This window comes from Stylophora pistillata, chromosome 1 (assembly GCF_964205215.1).
Source record: "Stylophora pistillata chromosome 1, jaStyPist1.2, whole genome shotgun sequence".
Taxonomy (NCBI): Eukaryota; Metazoa; Cnidaria; class Anthozoa; order Scleractinia; family Pocilloporidae; genus Stylophora; species Stylophora pistillata.
In genome coordinates, this window is record NC_142519.1 from 40961235 (window position 1) to 40981373 (window position 20139).

Sequence of the window (20139 nt, forward strand, 5' to 3'; positions counted from 1 at the left end):
TGGATAAATTAAAACTAGGTTTTACGACTGAAAGACCAAGTATGAAACTTCATTATTGGAGGTTAACTGATGTTATGCCGTTGCTATGAAATTGCTTAATTGCTTGTCTCGATACATTTCCTGTGGTGTTGGCAGGGAGAATTTGTATAACAATGAGGAGCTTTTTCAGTTGGTGTCCATTTCCCTTATTCTCCTGACCCTGATGTGTGATTCAGGGATGATTTTGTAAGGAGAAATTAGATACTGGTCACTCTTGGGTTTAAAGGGTTTATGTTTGCAGAAGAGTGTGCAAACATTTAGACTGAAACAATGGAATGGGAGTTCTTACATTTTCGCTAAATTTTGACTTAGAAAAGTTAGGTATAAAAAATTCCAAAAAAAGGAGTCAAAGAAAACTTCAAAGAAGAACTGGAAAAAAAAGTGTTTCATTTCAAAAAATTATACAAGCACTTCAACACAATTTGGAACACATACCTGACAAATAATCGGCTTGCGGCGGTGACAGAGCGACGTTCTTGAGGACGAGGAGAGATTCAGTGACTGAGTTTACACCTAGCAAGATCTTCCCCAGCTTGTGAAGCATTCCCGCAAAGATTTGAGCCATCTTCACTGAACAGCCTTCAAAGAGGCGAGTTTGGTGGAAAAATGCAGAAATCACTCAAACAGTGCAAGGTAAATACGTTATGGAATGCCATCATTCAACACTGATTCCTCCAACAAATGAGGCGAATATTTGAAACTTCAACGCGATATTTGCATTTTTAGCTTACTTTGTGTTTGTCTCCACGCGATGAGATTTCAAAAACAGTTTTTCCGGCGTAAAAGGTACTACTCTTGTTATCATACTCATTTCGTTTGTTGTGTACAATACCCCTTAATTAACCTGAAAGTATTTTCCTCACGTGCAGGCCTCACGTGCACTTGTCACCGCACGTTTTGTTGACTCGTGCTACTCTTCCCGCGGCCACTCGATAGAATGCCTGACAGATTTCATGGATGTCTCCGCGGGAAGATATGTCTGGACGTAACGTACAAAGCAAAAACGTTTAAGAATTTCAATGCCTTCTGAAGGCGAAGTCCAAATCATATCACAATCTAGTACCTCTTCGCGTCAATTGAACAATGATCGAAAGTAAAACTGAGGATTCTGACACAAATGCAAAGAGCGCCGAGGTGAGTCTGCGTGATGTTCTATCATTTCATCGCTCGAAACGATCCTTCAAAAGTTTCAGTACCTTCATCATCATCATCATCATCATCATCATGTTTATTTGTTCAAGCAGGTTGAATTTATTGGCAACTGTATAAGCTGATGTGGACCTGCTGTTTTCCCACCCAACCCACGCCAGGGGAGGACATCCAGCACACAGTAATCTCGTGCGTGGGAAATTAACGTCTTTTACCCCTTACCCTGTAAGAGACGGGACCTCCGGCTTTACGTCCTATCCGAGAAGACGAAACAATGTGAGTGAAGTGTCTTGCTTAAGGACTCAACGTGAAGCCCCAGCCAGGACTTGAACCCGGGCCGTTTAACCCAGAGTCCAGCGCACTGACCACTGGACTACTCACGCCTCACAAACCTAGCTCGTGATAAACAGGGCATGCGCGTTGCTGAGGATTTTTGGGCTGTTACAAGGATCAGAATTGTCCAGAAAGTTCGCGAAGGTCAATGTCACGCAATCTGTTGTTTTGAGAATTTTCTAGAACTGTGACTCATCAGTTTAAGAATAGAATCTACTGTAATAGTTATAAATAGTTACTATTGTAATGGTTATAAATAGTTACTTTTGGAAACTTCTAGACTCTCTTTGGATGCTTATACAAGCAGCTCGCTAGTCAGGTTGTTGTGGTGATTTGGGACTTCGTTCCCTGTTTGTGATATACAAGTGATATTGTGTGACAAGTGACAAGTGAAGGGATTTTCCCGTTCGGATGTGATATTGACATTCTGCTGTCAAGTCCAGAGTTGTTTACAGTCGAGTGCGAAACGTCGAAGGAAGTCTTCAGGAGATTTCACCAAAGAGAAGGACAGTACTTTGCTTGTGGTCAGATAAGCGTAGATAAATACATAGTAAATCTTAGTTGAATTGTTCCAAGAGTAGTCGCTAGCTCGTGTTGGTTTATCTCCCATTGTTTATAGTTGAATAAATTGTGTTTCGTGGTAATAGCGAGGTTATTATCTTTCTGCCGGTAATCAGTTACCGTAACAGGGCTGAAGTTTTTTGTTTACGAAAGCACTTTGTGGGTAAGTAAGCTATGCCTTTCTCGAGAGGTCGATTATAGAAGTAGACAAACTGACTTCAGAAATACATCATTTGCAAGTTTAATATGACCATTCAAAGTACAAAATGAGAAGTTTTAGGAAACAAAACAGCATTTCCTTGTCATTTACTTTTTAATACGTAGTCAGGTTTGGTGAATTTTAAAAGGGGTGCAGTGCATTACTATGGCTAACTTTGATTGCAGAAAGAGGAAAGAGGAAAAGGAGCATGCATACATTTGTCCTCAGCAAAAAGTTCAGATTCAGCAACAATCATCTACAAAATGCTGCAGTCCTTAGGGTTTACTGTTAACAAGGAATCAAGCATTGCATCAGCTGGGAAGAAAACAAATTCATAAAGACTATCAAGTAAGTGTCATCTTTTTAAGAAGTCTGTCTCTTTTATCGTGAGTGGCCAAATTAAGTACAATTTAAACACATTTTTATGTACATAAAAAAATTATGCGCTTCCAAGTGGCTGCAAGTGAGTGCATTTTTCATGTAACACAAATGTAGAATTATAAACAAGTGCAAAGTTGCGGTAAATGGTTTGAACCCGGGGGTAACATGTGAAGGTGTAGTCTGATCGTCCGGGTGAGTGTAGTCCTGAGAAGGACTGTTGTCGGTGGCAGTGACTGACGTTTCGACAACCTGTGCGGAAGTCATCATCAGAGTCAAGTGAATGATTGTTGTCAGTAGAATGTTTTTATTCCAGTTCGTGTGAAATGATCGGTTGGTTTTGCCGTGGTGTTATTGGCTGTAAGACTCAAGTGACGTAAGTCGGTCGTGATTGGTCTGTTTCGGTCTGTCGGTAAAGTTAGGTTGTTCTTTTTCGGTCGTTTGTGATGTTTATGTCGTGAATGAGTCGTTTGTATGGGGCGGGTAGTTGTTGACATCTGTTTAGGGGAGTCTGTTCTAAGTTAGTAAACCAGCTTTCCAGAGTCAGTCGTTGAAAATAGTCAGTGCTGTAGGTTAGACATTGCGCAGAGTCCCAGTCAATGTTGTGGTTGGTAAGTCGATGGTGTTCAGCAATGTGATTGCTGACATCACCTTTCCTCGTCGCCCGTCTGTGTTCAGTCAGTCTTGTTGTGAGGTTTCTGCCAGTCTCACCGATGTAGGAGGCTTGGCAGTCGGAACAATTGATCTTATAAATCGTTCCCTGTCTGTTCCTCGGTTCGTCTTTGTCTTTAACGTTGGTTAGTAACTGACGTAGTGTGGTGATGGGTTTGTGGGCGACGCGGATATTGAAGGGTAGTAAGATGCGCGAGATGTTTTCAGACATGCCTTTTATGTACGGTATGGTTGCTGTAGTCGTAGGGGTTGCGGTGTCGTTTGTTTCGGTAGTGGTAGTGGGTCGGTGAGTGTTTCGTCGGATGAAGTCGTTGTTGTAGTTGTTCTTCGTGAAAACACGGTGAAGGTATTTGTTCTCGTCGGATAAGCTGTCTGTCGAGTCACATACTAGTTGTGCGCGTCGTGTTAGAGTTCTGATAGTTGTGGCTTTGTGTGATGTAGGGTTGTTGGATGACTCGTCTAGTAATCTGTCGGTGTGTGTCGGTTTCCTGTAAACTGTCGTTCGTAATGAGTTGTCGTTGTGGCTTACCAGGCAGTCTAGAAAAGGAAGTTTGCCATTTTCTTCGACTTCTCTGGTAAACTGTATGTCAGTGTTTTGTTCGTTAAGGTGGTTGTGGAATGCGTCAATTTCGTCGTGTCGAACGGCGGTGAATGTGTCGTCAACGTAACGTAACCAAAGCGGTATCGTTTGTCGGCAAGTCGAAAGGGCGCGTTCCTCGATGTTCTGCATCACAATTTCTGCTATAACAAGGGCTGGTTTACTAACTTAGAACAGACTCCCCTAAACAGATGTCAACAACTACCCGCCCCATACAAACGACTCATTCACGACATAAACATCACAAACGACCGAAAAAGAACAACCTAACTTTACCGACAAACCGAAACAGACCAATCACGATCGACTTACGTCACTTGAGTCTTACAGCCAATAACATCACGGCAAAACCAACCGATCATTTCACACGAACTGGAATAAAAACATTCTACTGACAACAATCATTCACTTGACTCTGATGATGACTTCCGCACAGGTTGTCGAAACGTCAGTCACTGCCACCGACAACAGTCCTTCTCAGGACTACACTCACCCGGACGATCAGACTACACCTTCACAAGTGCAAAGTTGTAACACAAGACAGTGTTAAATTACACTTGCTTTATGTTCTTTTGCAAATTAATTTTGTTTTCTGTGAAGAATTTATTTGTGCTTGATTAACACCAAATTACTCTCACTTGAAAATGTCATTACCTGAACATGATTAATTCAAAATGCTATTAAGCCTTGGATTAAATTTAAGAACTGACTAAGTCTTCTGGGCATTTCTTATGATCAACATAGTGATTTATTGAAGTCCTGAGATTTTTCTCCTTTATTTGAAACTGCATGAATTGGTAATTTAAAGATTTCCTATAGTGGACTGTAAACAATTAGTGATAATATAGAGGCTAATTTGCCCTGCCCTTTAAGGCTTTAAAGCCCTAAAATATTTCTAAACATTGTAGTATTTCATCTCTCTTGATGTTCCAAAATTTGTCACTATGTATTTTGTGTTACTTGCTTTCTCAAAACTAAATAAACATTCTCTCTCCCTTAGACAGTTATAGCCTCTATGGCTTCTTTGATGAACCCTGTTTTGTTTCAACAGATCACCAAAGGCATGTAATGAGCACACACCCATTATGTTTATTTCCTCTGGACCCCTGTCAGGTAAACCTGTCCCTTTCTCCTTGGTTACTTATATCACTAAGGTTACTGGCCTTAACCAGCCTTCCCTTATTCATTATCATGACAGATTGAAACCAATTATATGAGTTCATGGAGACAGAGCCAGCTTCCTTGACCACTGCTTTAAGAACTGAGGCACTTAAGAAATTTAAATATTGTTAAAAATAAAGGTCAATCTCAAGAAAAAGAGATTGCATGATTAAAAATCTATTGTTTAATGTACCTGTAATGCTCCTGATGGAGCTATGTCACTGAAACTTAAGAAGAAATTAAATCAGGTCAGTGATTTTCCATCCCCTCTAGTAATTCCCTTAACTTACATGGGTTAATGGAGACTGTAGTAAATGATGGGAAAACTGCTTACCTAAAACAACAGCAGTGTACAAAGTCCTGTACATGTAGGTATAACTAAATTGCCTCTTCTAATAATCGGCTTGACTAAAATGACTAAAATGATAATTAAGCTCTATTTCTGTACTGGTTAAATGCTAAATTTGTATAAAATGATACTTTTGAGATGTCAGCACTGTAATTTTGTGTCATAAATTATCATAAATTAACCTTGATACCAAAAAAGCTGTCACGGAGGGGACATACACTAAATAAATATTGTAGATCTGTCTTGAGAAGAAATCTAATAATAACTGTCAGGACGTTAAGTTGTTTACCCAGACTTCCTATTTTATTAAATCTGTTTCTTGGCTTTGTGCGGAAGAGATGTAATGCTTTGTCCAACATTGAATTGTCCCCTCTGTGACAAAAATACCCACAAAAATTATGATCTTTCTAAAATAAATGGGGATAACTGCAGAAACTTCTGTTAATTATTGAAGTATGGGCTGACAAACTCAAAAGTGGTAAAGAGTTTCTTCCACTTCTTTTTCTTTTTAATAATTTTAAAAAGATAAAAATGTCACGGAGGGGAACTTTTGTCACAGAGGGGACTTTTCTGTCACAGAGAGGACATTACTGTCACAGCGGGGACATCACTAATGAAGAAAAATTAACTGTCACTGAAGATAAATGCAATGCAACAAACTATACTCTCCTCACTTAAAAAAAAATTAGTTTAACTATTGAGTTTAAAATTCAAGTTAATTTACGTCAAAAGTGGATGTGAGTAGAACATTTTTACAGTCACAGAAAGAGTTGCACATTTCATAACTAATACATGAACAAAAAGTAAAGGATTCTGGGATTGTAGGCTCTGAGCATGATCACCACAGCACTGGCAGTTGCTTTAGAGCTGAAATGAGTTCTAAAGAGAGGACAAAGAAATACAGAGAAAGACTGAAAGAAAATGATGAAAATTATGAGATGGTTAAAAAGAAAGATTGAGACCGAAATTTCATGTTGATCATTCTTGTCTTTTTTCCCCTTCAATTCATCAAGAACAAAAAACACTTTTTCTATATAAGTGCAGCTGGCAGTTTTGTCAAGCCCACCCACCAAAGAGCTGTCTGTAAGATGTGGAGTGCATTGCTTGTGGCAGATAATCAGCCTAGTCCAGGGGACTGGTCCTTCCATGTAAACAGTTCTAATGATATACAGCAACAAGAAACAGATTATGATTGTGGTGTGTTTGTTTGCATGTTTGCAAGAGCCCTTGCTCTTTCCTGTCCTCTTGTCCTTAAAAAGGACATGGTGGATGTAAGGAAATCCATTATTCATGATCTCCATGTTCAACATCTCAGCCCAGTACCATCTATGGGGGTTAAGGTGGGGATGTACTTTGCTGTAGACTATGTCACAACTTTTTACTTTGGCCGGGTGATTTTTGTGGAAGATGGCTTTGTAGAATTCAAGTTCTAACACAGCATAAGCTCTGCCACCTATGACTGGCCAAGATGAGATGATGTGGACAGGGTGCATTGCAGTTGTATTTTTTATGGTCCTGAAAGGCAATCGCCCATTTACATTTTCAGTGCAAGGTGAAGTTGAGAAAGTGCACCTGTTTTTCAAAAAGCAGGACTAATTCTGAGCACAAGAAAGCCTATGATAACTGTCTGTCTTTTACAGCATTTATGAAAATGAGATTTGAGCTTTTTGGAGGTTTATTCACTTAGAGTGTACTGGATTTTAGACTACTTTAGTACGAACTGGAATATCGTCAACAGTTAGCTGTACAACTGTACATATTCAAGTATTAAAACTTGTAAGTCGTTATCATTACCTCTGAATCTGTGGCACTTTTGTTCAATATTCAGCTTATATAATTATTATATTTACATCTTGCACATCATGCATGCATGCATATTTGCAGTCTACAATGCAGTTTTAAGCCTTTTTATTAAGAGAGAGAGAGACAGAGACACAAAACCTTGAAATATCTGAGTTGCTTACATTTTTAGTTATACGTGTAAGTTTTAAAAATGATGTATATGTTTTTGTATGCACCAGGTCTTATTGAACCGTTGGTGTTATCTTGAGTACTTTACATGAACCTAAAGTTTCCAAATAAAAACTAAAAAATGAAAAAGCAGGAAGGTTTTTTTAAGAAATGTGTTGTATCATATGAACAAACAGCATGACACAACTTTCCAGCCATAAATTAAATGTCTTTAAAGGCTTGACGACACGTACAACAGCCAACCTTTTTGATGTGGTCAAGCTTTAAAGAATATCTAAACTGGGGCTGTAAACTCATATTAAGGCTGGAAAATTGGTCCAAATTGGTTCAAATTGATCACTGCTGCCTATTGGACAAAACGTCCTCTCCGTGACAGTCCCCTCCGTGACGATAACCACGAGCACTTACTGTTCTTGTACAATGTAAGAGAGGAGGAAGGCCTTTTCCATTTAAGGCAGTTTTATTGATGATTAACATCTAAATAAACTATGTACTAAATTATTGTTGCTGCCGTTATACATTCACAGAAATCTGAGATTAAATTTTAACTTTCAGTTTTCATAGTTTCTCTGGTCCCCTCCGTGACAATCTAAATAAATGACTATAATTCCCCCCAAATGTGGAAGAAGTCGTTTGGAAATAGTTTGATTTAAAACAATCATTAGCTGTTCTATCCATCAGAAGTCCTCAGTGAACTGAATTATATTAAGCTGAGGAGCTATCCATGATATTCTCGTCTGAATTGTCCCCTCCGTGACATGCAAAATACTGTGGAATGACCCATAGCTGGAGATGCAAATTAATACTGTAGCAGAAACCAATGTAAATTAAAATTATAGCTTTTTTATAAAAGGTAACTCAGCTGTGAGTTTCCTAATTGACAACTAAAAGATTGAACCAATTGAACTGTTTCCAAAAATAAATTTGATCCTATTTTTTTAATTCTTTGAGATAGAATAAATATATGAAAATCATATATTTTGAACTGCGGTATTTGATACGTATGATGGACGATCCTCGCAGTAGATAGCGCTATTTGAGCAATAGCGAAATTCAGACCTGAAAAAAATCAGGCCTGTACGGGACTCGAACCACTGACCTCTGCGATACTAGTGCAGCGCTCTAACCAATTGAGCTAACAAGCCAACTGAGAGCAGGCCGTTAAGTTGATTCGTAATGAACCCGTGAAAGTGATAAATGAGATAGAATAAATATATGAAAATCATATATTTTGAACTGCGGTATTTGATACGTATGATGGACGATCCTCGCAGTAGATAGCGCTATTTGAGCAATAGCGAAATTCAGACCTGAAAAAAATCAGGCCTGTACGGGACTCGAACCACTGACCTCTGCGATACTAGTGCAGCGCTCTAACCAATTGAGCTAACAAGCCAACTGAGAGCAGGCCGTTAAGTTGATTCAACTTAACGGCCTGCTCTCAGTTGGCTTGTTAGCTCAATTGGTTAGAGCGCTGCACTAGTATCGCAGAGGTCAGTGGTTCGAGTCCCGTACAGGCCTGATTTTTTTCAGGTCTGAATTTCGCTATTGCTCAAATAGCGCTATCTACTGCGAGGATCGTCCATCATACGTTTTTTAATTCTTTGTTACACTAGAATGTAGTATGTTATTTTTCTGAGTATTGACTTATGGTAAAAGTTGTCTGTTGCAGTTAAGTGTTATAGCTAAATTTAGAAATTTCTCCTAGATTCTGTAAGATACTTGATGCAAGAGTAGTACATTGATGAGCCTGTGTTCAAATGCTTGACACTGGAATGTGATTTGGGAAGTGCAGTAAATCGCCTGATAATACAACCAGGACAATTTGCCAGTATCTATCACAAAGCATTTGGGGAATTCATGCTAGCTTTTTTTTTTCAATGTCTCGCATTATTTTTCAGAGTGTTTATTTATATAGTCAATTTATATAGTCAGAGTTACAGGGAATTTTGGATGGTGTACTCTGCCTGAATTGCTCTTTAACTAGATATCCTTCCCAAAAAAAGACAAATTTAAAGAGAGGAAAAAAACCTGGACAGTAGTCTAATTGGGATGTGTTGTGGGTTTATATCCATAATACTAACAATAACTAAGCAATGGAATTAACTGCAAGCAAATCAAACCACCAATTAACAATTTCTTTTCTACTGACTGGTGGCACATTTTGTGAACATGTTCATTCTGGTTTTGACAGTTTCTCCCTGGACATAGTCAAGAACTTTTTTGTGGTGGACACTAAATGAGTATAATCAAGCAGTGAAGCTGTGTGCATAATGAGAATGTTGTTGGCAGAGCCATACACAATTTAGCCCCTTTCAGAAAATTGTAATGTCACCCAAGTATACTAGTCTTCTAATCACTTGTGAGAATTTTCTTTAATTCTTTTTTGTAACTTAGTGTTGACTTCAATTTAGCTCATTTCCTATTCATTTTTATTACTGAACATGCATAATTATATGCATGGCCCTTTTCAGTCTGGTGAATACTTGTGCACCTTGTAAAAACAAAATATCATTTATGAATGTTTGATAATGATTTAATAGATTTACAAGGGAGATATTGTCTAAAAATTTCTTCAAAATGTTTTTGCAGTTACTCCCAAATCAAAGAGGCCTAGCATTGTAAGGAAAAGGAAATTTGACACAGCTAGCTTTTCTATCATCAAGTAACAACCATGATAGTAAAGGTATTATTTGATTATTGCTCTATATGGAAGAGGTTGGTGAAGGAGTGAATACATTCATCATTTGTAAGCCTCTGACTGCATATCACTTGTTTCCTCAAAATTATAGTTTTCTCAGCTCATAACCAAGTTGAAGGTCAGAGTAAGTGGGCTGATTAATTGTAGCAACTTGTCTGCTAAATGTGTTAAGCACATGTTTTGGTTACTAACAGATTAATTGTGAAGTTCTGGATTTTTAGGTGCTTTAAATGATATTAAATCTTCAATGTGAACCAAGAGTCAGGGTGCTAGTTAGACATCAAAGTGAGTTGGCTACTTGTTGATATGATGTAGTGTACTTGCAGATTTACAGGATAGTTGGGGCAGCTTGTTGAGCAGTCTAAATGAAACATTACACCAGGTTAATACATTGTGACTGTTTTGTTTGCCTTCAGTTGGTAATATTATGTTGACTGCACAGTGTTAATAATACTACCATATACTTGAGAAGAACTTTTCAGATTACTCCTGCCTGTAGTTTTGCAGTGTACATGTATGTGATGTTTTAAGAAATGCAGAATCCCTCTAGTTCCTTGTTTAAACCAGGTGCTGGAGCAGCAAGTCTTAAAGATCAGCGGAGTCCATCTTCAAGTAGGGGTTTACCTTCAGTTTCATCATCTTTACATGGTTATGATAACACACCAAGTGTACATAATCACATTCATCCACTCTTGATTTCTTCATCACCTTTGAATCAGCAAGGCTATTATCAGAAGAGTACTGTGCCTCACTTAGCAGAACAGATGTCATGTGGTGGTTTGTATCACACACAGCTGCTACCACAACATCCGTTTCACTTAATTATCCTCATGTTACAAATGGAAATAGTAATGTTCATGTAAACAAAGACAGAGGTGGCCCAGGAAGAACTGTTATGTCTAGTGGGTTTATGCAAAGAGATAACTCAGGTAACCTTCAGTGCTTACAAAAGAAGAGGACAAGAAGCAGGCCACGGATGAAATTCCACAAGATATTTCCTGCAGGAAACAGACAGAGGCAGAAAAAAGCTGTGATGGAGCCAGTGAGTGCTAATTCCAATGATGAAATCAATCAATCTGGAAAAAAGACCCCACAGACAAAAGCTCTTAAAAGTGATAATGGAGAACCCAAGAAAACAATGTGAATGAAAAAATTTACTTCCAAAGGTAAGCTCATTCTCAACTTTTGATACCATAACAAAACTGAAAATTATTTATTGGAAATGTTGGTAATTTTCTTAAGAATTGCAAGATTGCATTCACATTACCAGAGCTTAAAGCTGACTGCATATCCAACCCACATAAATTTTGTGTACTGGTATATGCTAAGTTTGCAAGTGAAAAACTACTCAAGTAAAATTTATTCCATGTTTGAGCGAAAATGAAACTAGCTGCCCCATCAATGAAAACTCAGCATAATAATTCAGGTATCTCATACTATCAACCCTAATACTTTTACTCACTGCCATCAGTTTTGAAATTAATGAAAATGCAGCCAGTGCCAAGGGGGTATTAGTAGGACCCTTTAGATACATGCATCTAATATACTAAATTACACATATATGCAGTGAGTTACTACCGTGGTCTCAATCTGGTTTGTGTTCCGACTTAGCCTTAACTGATAAACTGATACATGTATAGAAGCATATTATAGTTTTCCCACTCTATCACTGGCGCGCGCAACCAAAGTTTGTGCATTACTACATGCAGCAAGATATCCATGTAATCATCATGTGTTCAACGGCTGAATACCGAAGTAATTTTCCATCTTGGCAAGCTTAGTGAAAAGCTCCTGCAGTGTGCAAACCAACAGTTTCCATCATAAGAAGCGTGACTAATAAATGTTATATGCGCATTTAAAATTGAGTATAAAAATAATCAAAAGAAGAACCCCTAACTGAGATATGCAAAGTAGTGTAGGTCTTTTGGTCGTGCGATATGTCTCAGTGCTCAGGTTAGAAAGATGTAGTGTATTATTTTGAAAACTTTACACCTGGTTGTGTTCAGGGCAGGGAACAGTGGTTCGTTCGATGAGCTCAAACTATTTTCTAAGCTAAGGAAAAACCTTGGCTGCTGAACATTCAATAGCAACCAATTATGAATGTCGATTTAACGTGTCAGTACTAATTCACCACATCTCAAGACACCTGACTCAAAAATCTTTCTAAATGTCTCACTGAAAATTTCCATGCGTCCACCGGACTGAAAATTATACCTACCTATTGTCTTAGAGAGGACTTTCATAGAGTGCATCAAAACTCCCGCTATTTTTCCCAAAATTGCTTTTGAAGCTGAACAGTTTTTGTTTTGCGAAGTTATATGCTCGCGCCAAGTCGTTTACATAGCCTTAAAGTTCGGAGAAACTGAAATAGATTTGATTAAAAATTGTTAATTCTCGACTTGATATAAGCAGCAATGGGCACAATTATAGCAGAAAAGCACTGTTTTCCACCTCTGTTGTTGATGCATTTCATCAAGCCAAATTTGTGTCACATCAACAAATATATTCCATGTTGCCTTGCAGTTCCCAGATCACATAATGCGGTGAAAACAAAAAAGTTATAGAAGATGCGTGGCCGAATAAGTCCCTGATGTTCTTATCACATTTTGCCTTCTTCGATGATCTCGTACTTAACACACACGGGCTTAAGTAGAATTTGTTTTTTCAGTGTGTAATGAAAAGCAAGTTGTTTGTTTGTGGTGACGCCATCTACACCTCAGTCCTCTAATAAGTCATTAGTTACAGCCAATGAACATGCAGGAGGTCAATCTGATATGATGGTATTATTATCAGCCGGCTAAGGCTATTTTCTTTGTGATGAACGTTTCCGGCTTTACGCTAAGAAAGTTCTACCACAATGCCTTTGATCACAGACTCTTCTCAGAAATAAAATGAATTTCCTGTTATCTCAGGAAATGTGAGAGATCAGCTGCTTTAAAGTGAGTAGAGTCACCCTGCAAAATAAAGCATAGTTTCCAACTTATGAGGTACCAGGGAATATCGCGGGACCAATGCCCCTTGAGTAGACTTTTTAATTAGGATTTCTTATCGAAGACACTAGCAACAGCAAAGAAAGCTATGCTTTCTCCCAAATTTCAGCGAATCAATAGGTTCTTGTGACCGTGCGTCAGTAAACTTGCGAGAAGAGAGAGAATTTACATGCAACGGCGCATAAAAGGTTTTGAGAATATCCCTTGGGACTTCTACGGCCATTAACATTTCGGCCATGAGAGTGTGAAGTTATCCAATTTGCTAAATCCCCATGCGGTAGCTTTTACGCGAATTAGAATAGACTACTTATTTTAGTCTATAACTATCTAGGTGATGGTACGTCTGTCATATTTGGAGTACTCCTTTAGTGCTAATGGACATGTATAGCACTTGGCGGTACATGTAAGTAGAAACATACGCACGCGCCCGTACACAAAGACATAAACGAAATTTTGCACAGACGCTCTCTGCACAACGCTTATGCTGAATAATTCTCAGTTTTTTCAAATCAACAATTTATCAAGTTTCATGAAAATCCCAAGCTTGTATCTATCGCAAATGCTTTTGTTCTTTTGTATCACTATACTATTATTATTTTGTCTTAGACCCAAGGTATAAGAAAAAGATAAAAGAGCAACTAATTCAAGATAACTTGAAACTCATCACAAGACACCATTCGTGTCTTAATTTTGAGAATCAAGTGCTTTTCATGTTGGCAGAAGCTTCGTTAATCATTGCATACTCTCGTTCGTTGGCTTCATCGGGGGCCCGGCCGTCCGCCTTAAACATAAAAAAAAAAAAAAACTCTCGTTCCTTCGCTGATAAACGAATACAAGGACAAACGTAACGGAAGCATTAGAATTAATGTAATTTCCAGTTCTCCTTTTCTATGAGCTTATTTCGTTTAAAATTAGTTTTCTTTAAAACTGTGCGATAATTCACCACGTTCGTTTAAAGGCAGCGAGAAGCAAAAGATTATAAACCGTATTCTCTTAGTGAGAAACCTTTAGTAACGTTCAGTTAGAAACTGTTAGTGAGAAAGTGAATAAGGGCCGATTCACATGGAGGTGGGGGCTCCAGGTACGTTAGGTAACCTACCTAAGTAGGGTGACCCGCCTAAGCAGGATGACCGCCTAAGCAGGTAGCCCGGTCTGCCAGGTAGGGTAACCCTGTCAGCCAGGGTGACAATCTACCTTGTAAATGCCTCAAGGTGGGTGTAACAATAGGCAATGTTTAACAGTAGCCTCCTTTGAGTGTTTAAACTTGAGGGGCGGACGTTTCTAATAACGGGTCAATTGATGTAACACTTGATGGCAGATATTAAAACGATTCCTTCGTAACTAAACAGTGGGGTAGCCCGCCTGACCTGAAAAAAGCTCCAAAACGAAACAAGCGTGTTTTAGAACTTTGTATATTTCCTAGCTGTCCCATACAGAACTAAAACGTTAAAAAACACCAACTTTTACGTCCTCTTACCAATGAAACCTCTAAAGTTTACCTTGAACTCAACACTATGCGCATTCATACGTTATCGACTTCATACGTTATCGACTTACTCCATGACGGAGTATGATAGAATAACAGTGATGGCAAAACAAGTCCAAAACAGCAGAGATCACCAGAAACTGCAATGGACATACAAGGATGTCAAATATTCCCATCTCGGGATATTCAGTTTAGCGTTCTAAATCGACCATGTTTCGTTTCCCATACTTTTCCATATAACGTATCAACGGTTTCAAATTGTCAAAGGTTCCTTGTGTAACCCGTAACACGCCTAACACAACGCGTGATGCCTTTATGAATAAACACAAGCGTGTCCGGGAATAAATTTTCTGTCCCTCTCGAGACGTGTAAATCGTTTATTAAATCGTTTATTAAAAAAAACACAACTTGCGACTATAAGCTGAATTACTTGTGTAACATACAACATGTTTAAAAATTCAAACTATAAAAATTCCTAACTATACAAGTATTAATTTTTTATTTACAATTGTTGTTTAATTACAAAGTGCATTATGAAAGTATTTCTAGACCTCTTTGTTTTCACATTCGGGATTGAAAACATACGCCTAGTCCTAAAATTATATCTCTCACTGTCATTGCGCGCGGGCAGCAGGCCAGCTAGTTCATGCTGGTCACTATCAACTACTTGTTTAAAAAGACTGCTACATAATTCCTCACCTCTATGGAAGAGTGTTTTTTGACCCGTATCTTCCAGGGCCTTGCTATACGAAACCTCTGGAAAAAGGATCCTTCAGACCCTTTTCTGAACTCTCTGTATTTGGTCGGAAAAAGAGGCTAACAAACTAGTATGGAAGGCCTGACCTGCATATTCCAGAACGGAAGGTATGCACGCACAATAAAATAGAATTAGAGACTTACGGTCTATGCCAGCGCGCTTGAGTTGCTTAACCTTGGAGACGTGAGCTTGGGACACTCACGCTTAAACTCCCTAATTACAAGCGCAACAACAACCTCCAAAAACTTAACCCAGGCACCCCGGGGTTGTAAGATGATATAAACACGTTTTACTTTTCGACCACGGTAAGGCGCGTTACCTCACCGACCTGGGGTTCTCCACCTCCGTGTAAGCAGGCCTTAACTCACAAGTCTATCCGTGACCTGTGACAGTGTGAATGACGCTCAATTCATGCACCTAAACGTCATCATCATCACTTTGCAAGAGAATTTCAACTCTCAGCAGATATTCTCTTTTATGTCATCATCATCGCTATCATTATTAGTTAATTTACTACTCGGTCCGTCAAAATCAAATATGGAAGAAAATTCAATTCACTGGAATTATCGCTCTATTACTCCGTAGCTTATCAACTAAAAACTAATCTCTTTACCTATCTGTCTCTTTTTTCTTTTGGTTAAATTCCAAGGAAGGAAAATCTTAGCAATTTTAAAGTGGATGATGATCGACATTATTTTCTTCTGCCTTTTATTACCTATTTAATTATATATCTATATTCATTTGGTAGAGTACTTTTGTCAGAATAAAGGCCATCGTTAATGTCGGGAGCGGGAAGCTAAATATGAAAGTCATACCAACCTTAAAGCTAGTTCATGGCTTGCCCTGTTTCCAGTGGTGCTTGTTAGAAAGTGTCTGTGATCTGCATCTTTGCTCCCCAACTGCAAACTCAGTTTATACTAACGCGATAGCTCTCAATTGCCTGGCTTCTACTGCCTTGCTGTGAGCAGTTTCTCTTTGTTTCATCTATGCAGGCATATATTTTTTTAGGATATTCGATTTATTTAATGGCATGAGAATTACTTTCTTACGAGCACATTTTGCTCTAAGCCTTTTAGGACTCAGTGAGCGTGGAAAAGTCAAGCAATAAGACACTTGAAAACAAATGCCTGTTAAAAATTTTTCCAGTCTCTGGCTAAACAAAGCGCTAAAAAAAAAATGACTCTTGTAGACATTCACGATCAAGAGAAAGAGAACATACTTACAAGAGAAAAAGCATAGGCCGTATATATTTACAGCAACACTTTTTCACCAAAAAGTTTCAGTGGAAAGTTTAACTTACCACTCCATACATTTTTCCAGTAAAAGGAGCTTATCAAATACACTTGATAGAAAACTTGCTGAAGAAAAACTGTGCTTAAAACCTTAAGCATTGTCCTTGCCAAGTCATCTTGAACGCGTTTTTCAACTCATCATTAAACTACAGGTGCACTCTTCAGAAATTTCCTTGTGAAAGTCCTTCCAGGTCAAAAGCTCAGTTATAATCGCCACCTATTCTACCCTGAGAGGTTTGCAAGAGAAAACGTATCGAGGACAAAGCGTGACAGAACCAAATGATAGTTATAAAAAAGATTTCCCTTCGTTGTTCGTTAGAAATTTGTCACAAATGGCATCATGATGCTTCTTAACTACTGAGATGGAAAACCCTGACATGGACCAATCTTACACATTCAAAAGACTTCCTTCGAAATATAGCGCGACTTAAAAGTCATGTTACTTCTCCCAATATCGGTCATGATCATGAAGTATGGCGAGAAATCGATCATATCAATGAACGGATCCTTCACTTTGCGCAAAGATTTCTGGGATCGCCACGGGTCAAACATTGTAAGCTGCTAGAAGGAGACATTTGGCGAAAGGTTGCTTTGACGTTAAAAAAGAGCGATTTTATAGGTAGATAATAGTAATAACTATAAATTAAGACCTCTCTGGCGCTGGAATCATACGGAGATGTTCTCTCGCGCTTTGCAATCTTACAATCAGTAATGATATTATAATTGCGCTTTACAATCAGCAATTATATAACTCATAAAACTAGGTGAGCTGAGAACTAGATAGAACTTCTTTAAAGCTCTAAGCCTCTGGGAATGAGTGAGTTTTAAGAAGTCTTTTGAAAGATTGTACATTATCTGCACAACGGACCGACGGTAATTTATTTCATAGCGTTGGCGTAGCTGCGGTAAGAGATCAACGGGTTTAAACGGTTTTTTTTATCACAAATGGATCAAGATAACCTGATACGAGGGAAATTTAAGTTTTTTTCGAATAAGCACGAAATATGTTATAAAACATACCAGTAAACTTCTCTCCTTGCGTAAGGTTTATCGGGTGAAATCATCATCGCGTAGTGGTCTCGAAGTATTACAAACTCAGCCATACATCGCTAGGAAATTACTCAATAAAGTCTTCTCAGTTATATTAATGTGTCTTAAGCCTGTTTTCGTACTTTTTAACGTTTCCAATAAACAATTTACGGCGTCTGACAATACACCTCTTCTAAGGAGAAAAGTCGTTGTCACCGGAAATAGGAATTGTTTTATCAAGCTGTTGCTCCGCTTTGGAGGGATAAAATAAGCGAAGAAAAACATGAGAAAATTCCTAGATCAAGTGATACTTTGTTTGAGAAAAATCTAAGGTTTTTGATTGGCCACTCTTTTCTTCGAACTCCTCAGGGGATCTTATCAGGGAAATTAAGAAAATAGGAACTCGAGCAGAAGCTGTGGACATTTATTTAGTTGTGCATCGCTCCTTAAGCGGACCAAGCTAGTTGAATCTCAATTTGTAAGATTTCTTTCAAAATCAAGATATGTGGTTATAACTTGAAAAATTAAAAGATCGTCTCTTGATTTGATTGTCTTTGAAACTCTAAAAGAAGCACTTTGCTTGAAATTTATGCTCACCTTTTTAATTTTGAGTGCGGAACACTACTCGCAGGACGATCGGTTAATACCATATTAAAACAGAGAAATATTTGACGCGCTTAAAGAAACGGTAGCTACAATAATAATTTTCATGATGGTGAAGATGGAAACGAAGTTTATAAAAGTGATTAGCTAGCAATGAGACGTTGACAGGACTTGCGACGCGAAGCGACAGAAATCTTACACTGAACACAGATGCGCTCACGCATAGGTTGGTGATTAGTAACTGTGGTGCACATTTTCGTAATATGACAATAAATACTTTGCGGTTGGCTCACAGAATGCAAGACTCTCTGTGAAACTGTACTATTGTCTCTGAACCACTGACGAGTCGACAACTTTTGAAGTTTACGGAAACGACCGTATATCGGATAATCAACGGTTTATTGAAATAACTATTCGATCTGAAATCAACAAATTTCACAACAGTTATTTGTGGTATTCACCTACGTTGAGATCCCTAACAAATAAATAAAGAATTACCGTAGAAAACTCAAACCAAACCTACTTCTGTGGCGGGTTTCCATGAACTATGAACTACTGAACTGAAACTGCGGCTTGAATTACCGAGTTCGGTGAACTTAAACTCCTGTATCTGGTAAGCGGCTGATTCACATTTTTTCTAAACGTGCTATAACTAGACAAGAAACTAAAACCAATCAAAATGTAAATTATTCCTAAGTGTCAATCAAAGTTTGCCTATTGTCCGTTAATAATTAATTCCGTTGAGGGAACATTTCCTCCGCCCCGATGGACAAAGCGTCCATCATCTCATTCAAAGCCTTCAGCTGGTTGCACTACTGCTATCTTTGTGATAGGTCTTGAATATTCGCCAGTTGGTGTTTTAACTTTCAGGTTTCTGACTCTGCCATCCTGCCCTGGGTACACTTCTATTACTCGTCCGGTAATCCACTTTCCTCGTAATGCCTTGTTGTCTTATACCATGACAAAGTCGTCCACGCAAACGTTACGTCTGTCTGAGTTCCACTTCTTCCGTGGGACTAACAAGGGGAAGACATCCCTGGTCCACCTTCTCCAGAATGAGTTCACAATCTGTTGGATGAACTCTACTCTTTTCCTTGGATTTTTTGTCTCATTAAACGGGCCTTGTGGGACTTGAGAAGACGCTCTGCCTAACAGCATATCGTTCGGACATAAGTAGGCTCCATCGTCTGGATCGTTCGGTACTCGAACAATTGGATGCTGATTAACTAAATTAGCAATTTCTAATAGGCAAGTGTATAATTCAAACGGCGTAAGGGTTTGACTTCCCATGGCCTTCTTTAGAGCAGTCTTGCAGCTCTTCACAAGGGACTCTGCGCAACCATTCTGGTGTGGCGCACCTGGGGTTGTGAACTTCCACTGCATTCCTTTGTCGGCACAGTAATCTTGAAGCGCCGTTATGTCCCATCCTTCAATCATCTTGCGGAGTTCCCTTTTAGCACCTACCATCTGCTTCCCGTTGTCGCTTATCATGAGAGCGGGGTAACCTCTGATGGAGAAAAACCTGCGAAGCGTTTGCATGAATTGCATTGTAGTGCAGTCAGTCGCTATTTCCAGATGGATGGCTCTGGTGTTCAGGCATGTAAGAATAACTCCATAATGCTTTACTGTCTTGTTTCTGCTAATTTTTACCGTGAAGGGGCCAAAGTAATCGCAGGATGTGTAGTGAAACGGTGGGGTGCCTGGTGCTGTTCGATGTTGTGGTAGATCTGCCATGATCTGTGTCTCTGCTCTCGGCTCCATTTCTCTGCACAAGACACACTTAAACTTGACCGTTTTTGCAAGGTCGTGACCTCGCACGATCCAATAATTCTTTCTTGTTTTGGCTACTGTCGTTGCTACACCTGGATGTC

The 20139-nt window shown here is 38.8% G+C and overlaps 1 protein-coding gene, 1 long non-coding RNA gene and 1 pseudogene across 4 annotated transcripts; 2 read left to right on the forward strand and 1 right to left on the reverse strand.

Annotated features, from left to right (window-relative positions):
- The first annotated feature begins 990 nt into the window (after nucleotides 1–990).
- On the forward strand, nucleotides 991–10523 carry LOC148742536 (uncharacterized). 3 transcript variants are annotated; one of them, XR_016000147.1, is made up of 5 exons: nucleotides 991–1173; nucleotides 2467–2629; nucleotides 4981–5042; nucleotides 9119–10096; nucleotides 10306–10523. It is a non-coding gene; the product is annotated as an uncharacterized LOC148742536 (long non-coding RNA). The 3 variants fall into 3 exon arrangements; XR_016000143.1 differs by lacking the exon at nucleotides 10306–10523 and having other exon boundaries at nucleotides 9119–10234; XR_016000144.1 differs by lacking the exons at nucleotides 9119–10096; nucleotides 10306–10523 and having other exon boundaries at nucleotides 4981–5191.
- A 106-nt stretch (nucleotides 10524–10629) lies between these two features.
- LOC148742537 (uncharacterized) lies at nucleotides 10630–11255 on the forward strand (annotated as a pseudogene).
- Nucleotides 11256–18680: 7425 nt separating this feature from the next.
- On the reverse strand, nucleotides 18681–20135 carry LOC148742538 (uncharacterized). The gene has a single exon (XM_088734967.1). It carries the CDS (start codon nucleotides 20027–20029, stop codon nucleotides 19220–19222), a length of 810 nt encoding a protein of 269 aa, XP_088591093.1. The 5' UTR covers nucleotides 20030–20135; the 3' UTR covers nucleotides 18681–19219.
- Between the last annotated feature and the right edge of the window lie 4 nt (nucleotides 20136–20139).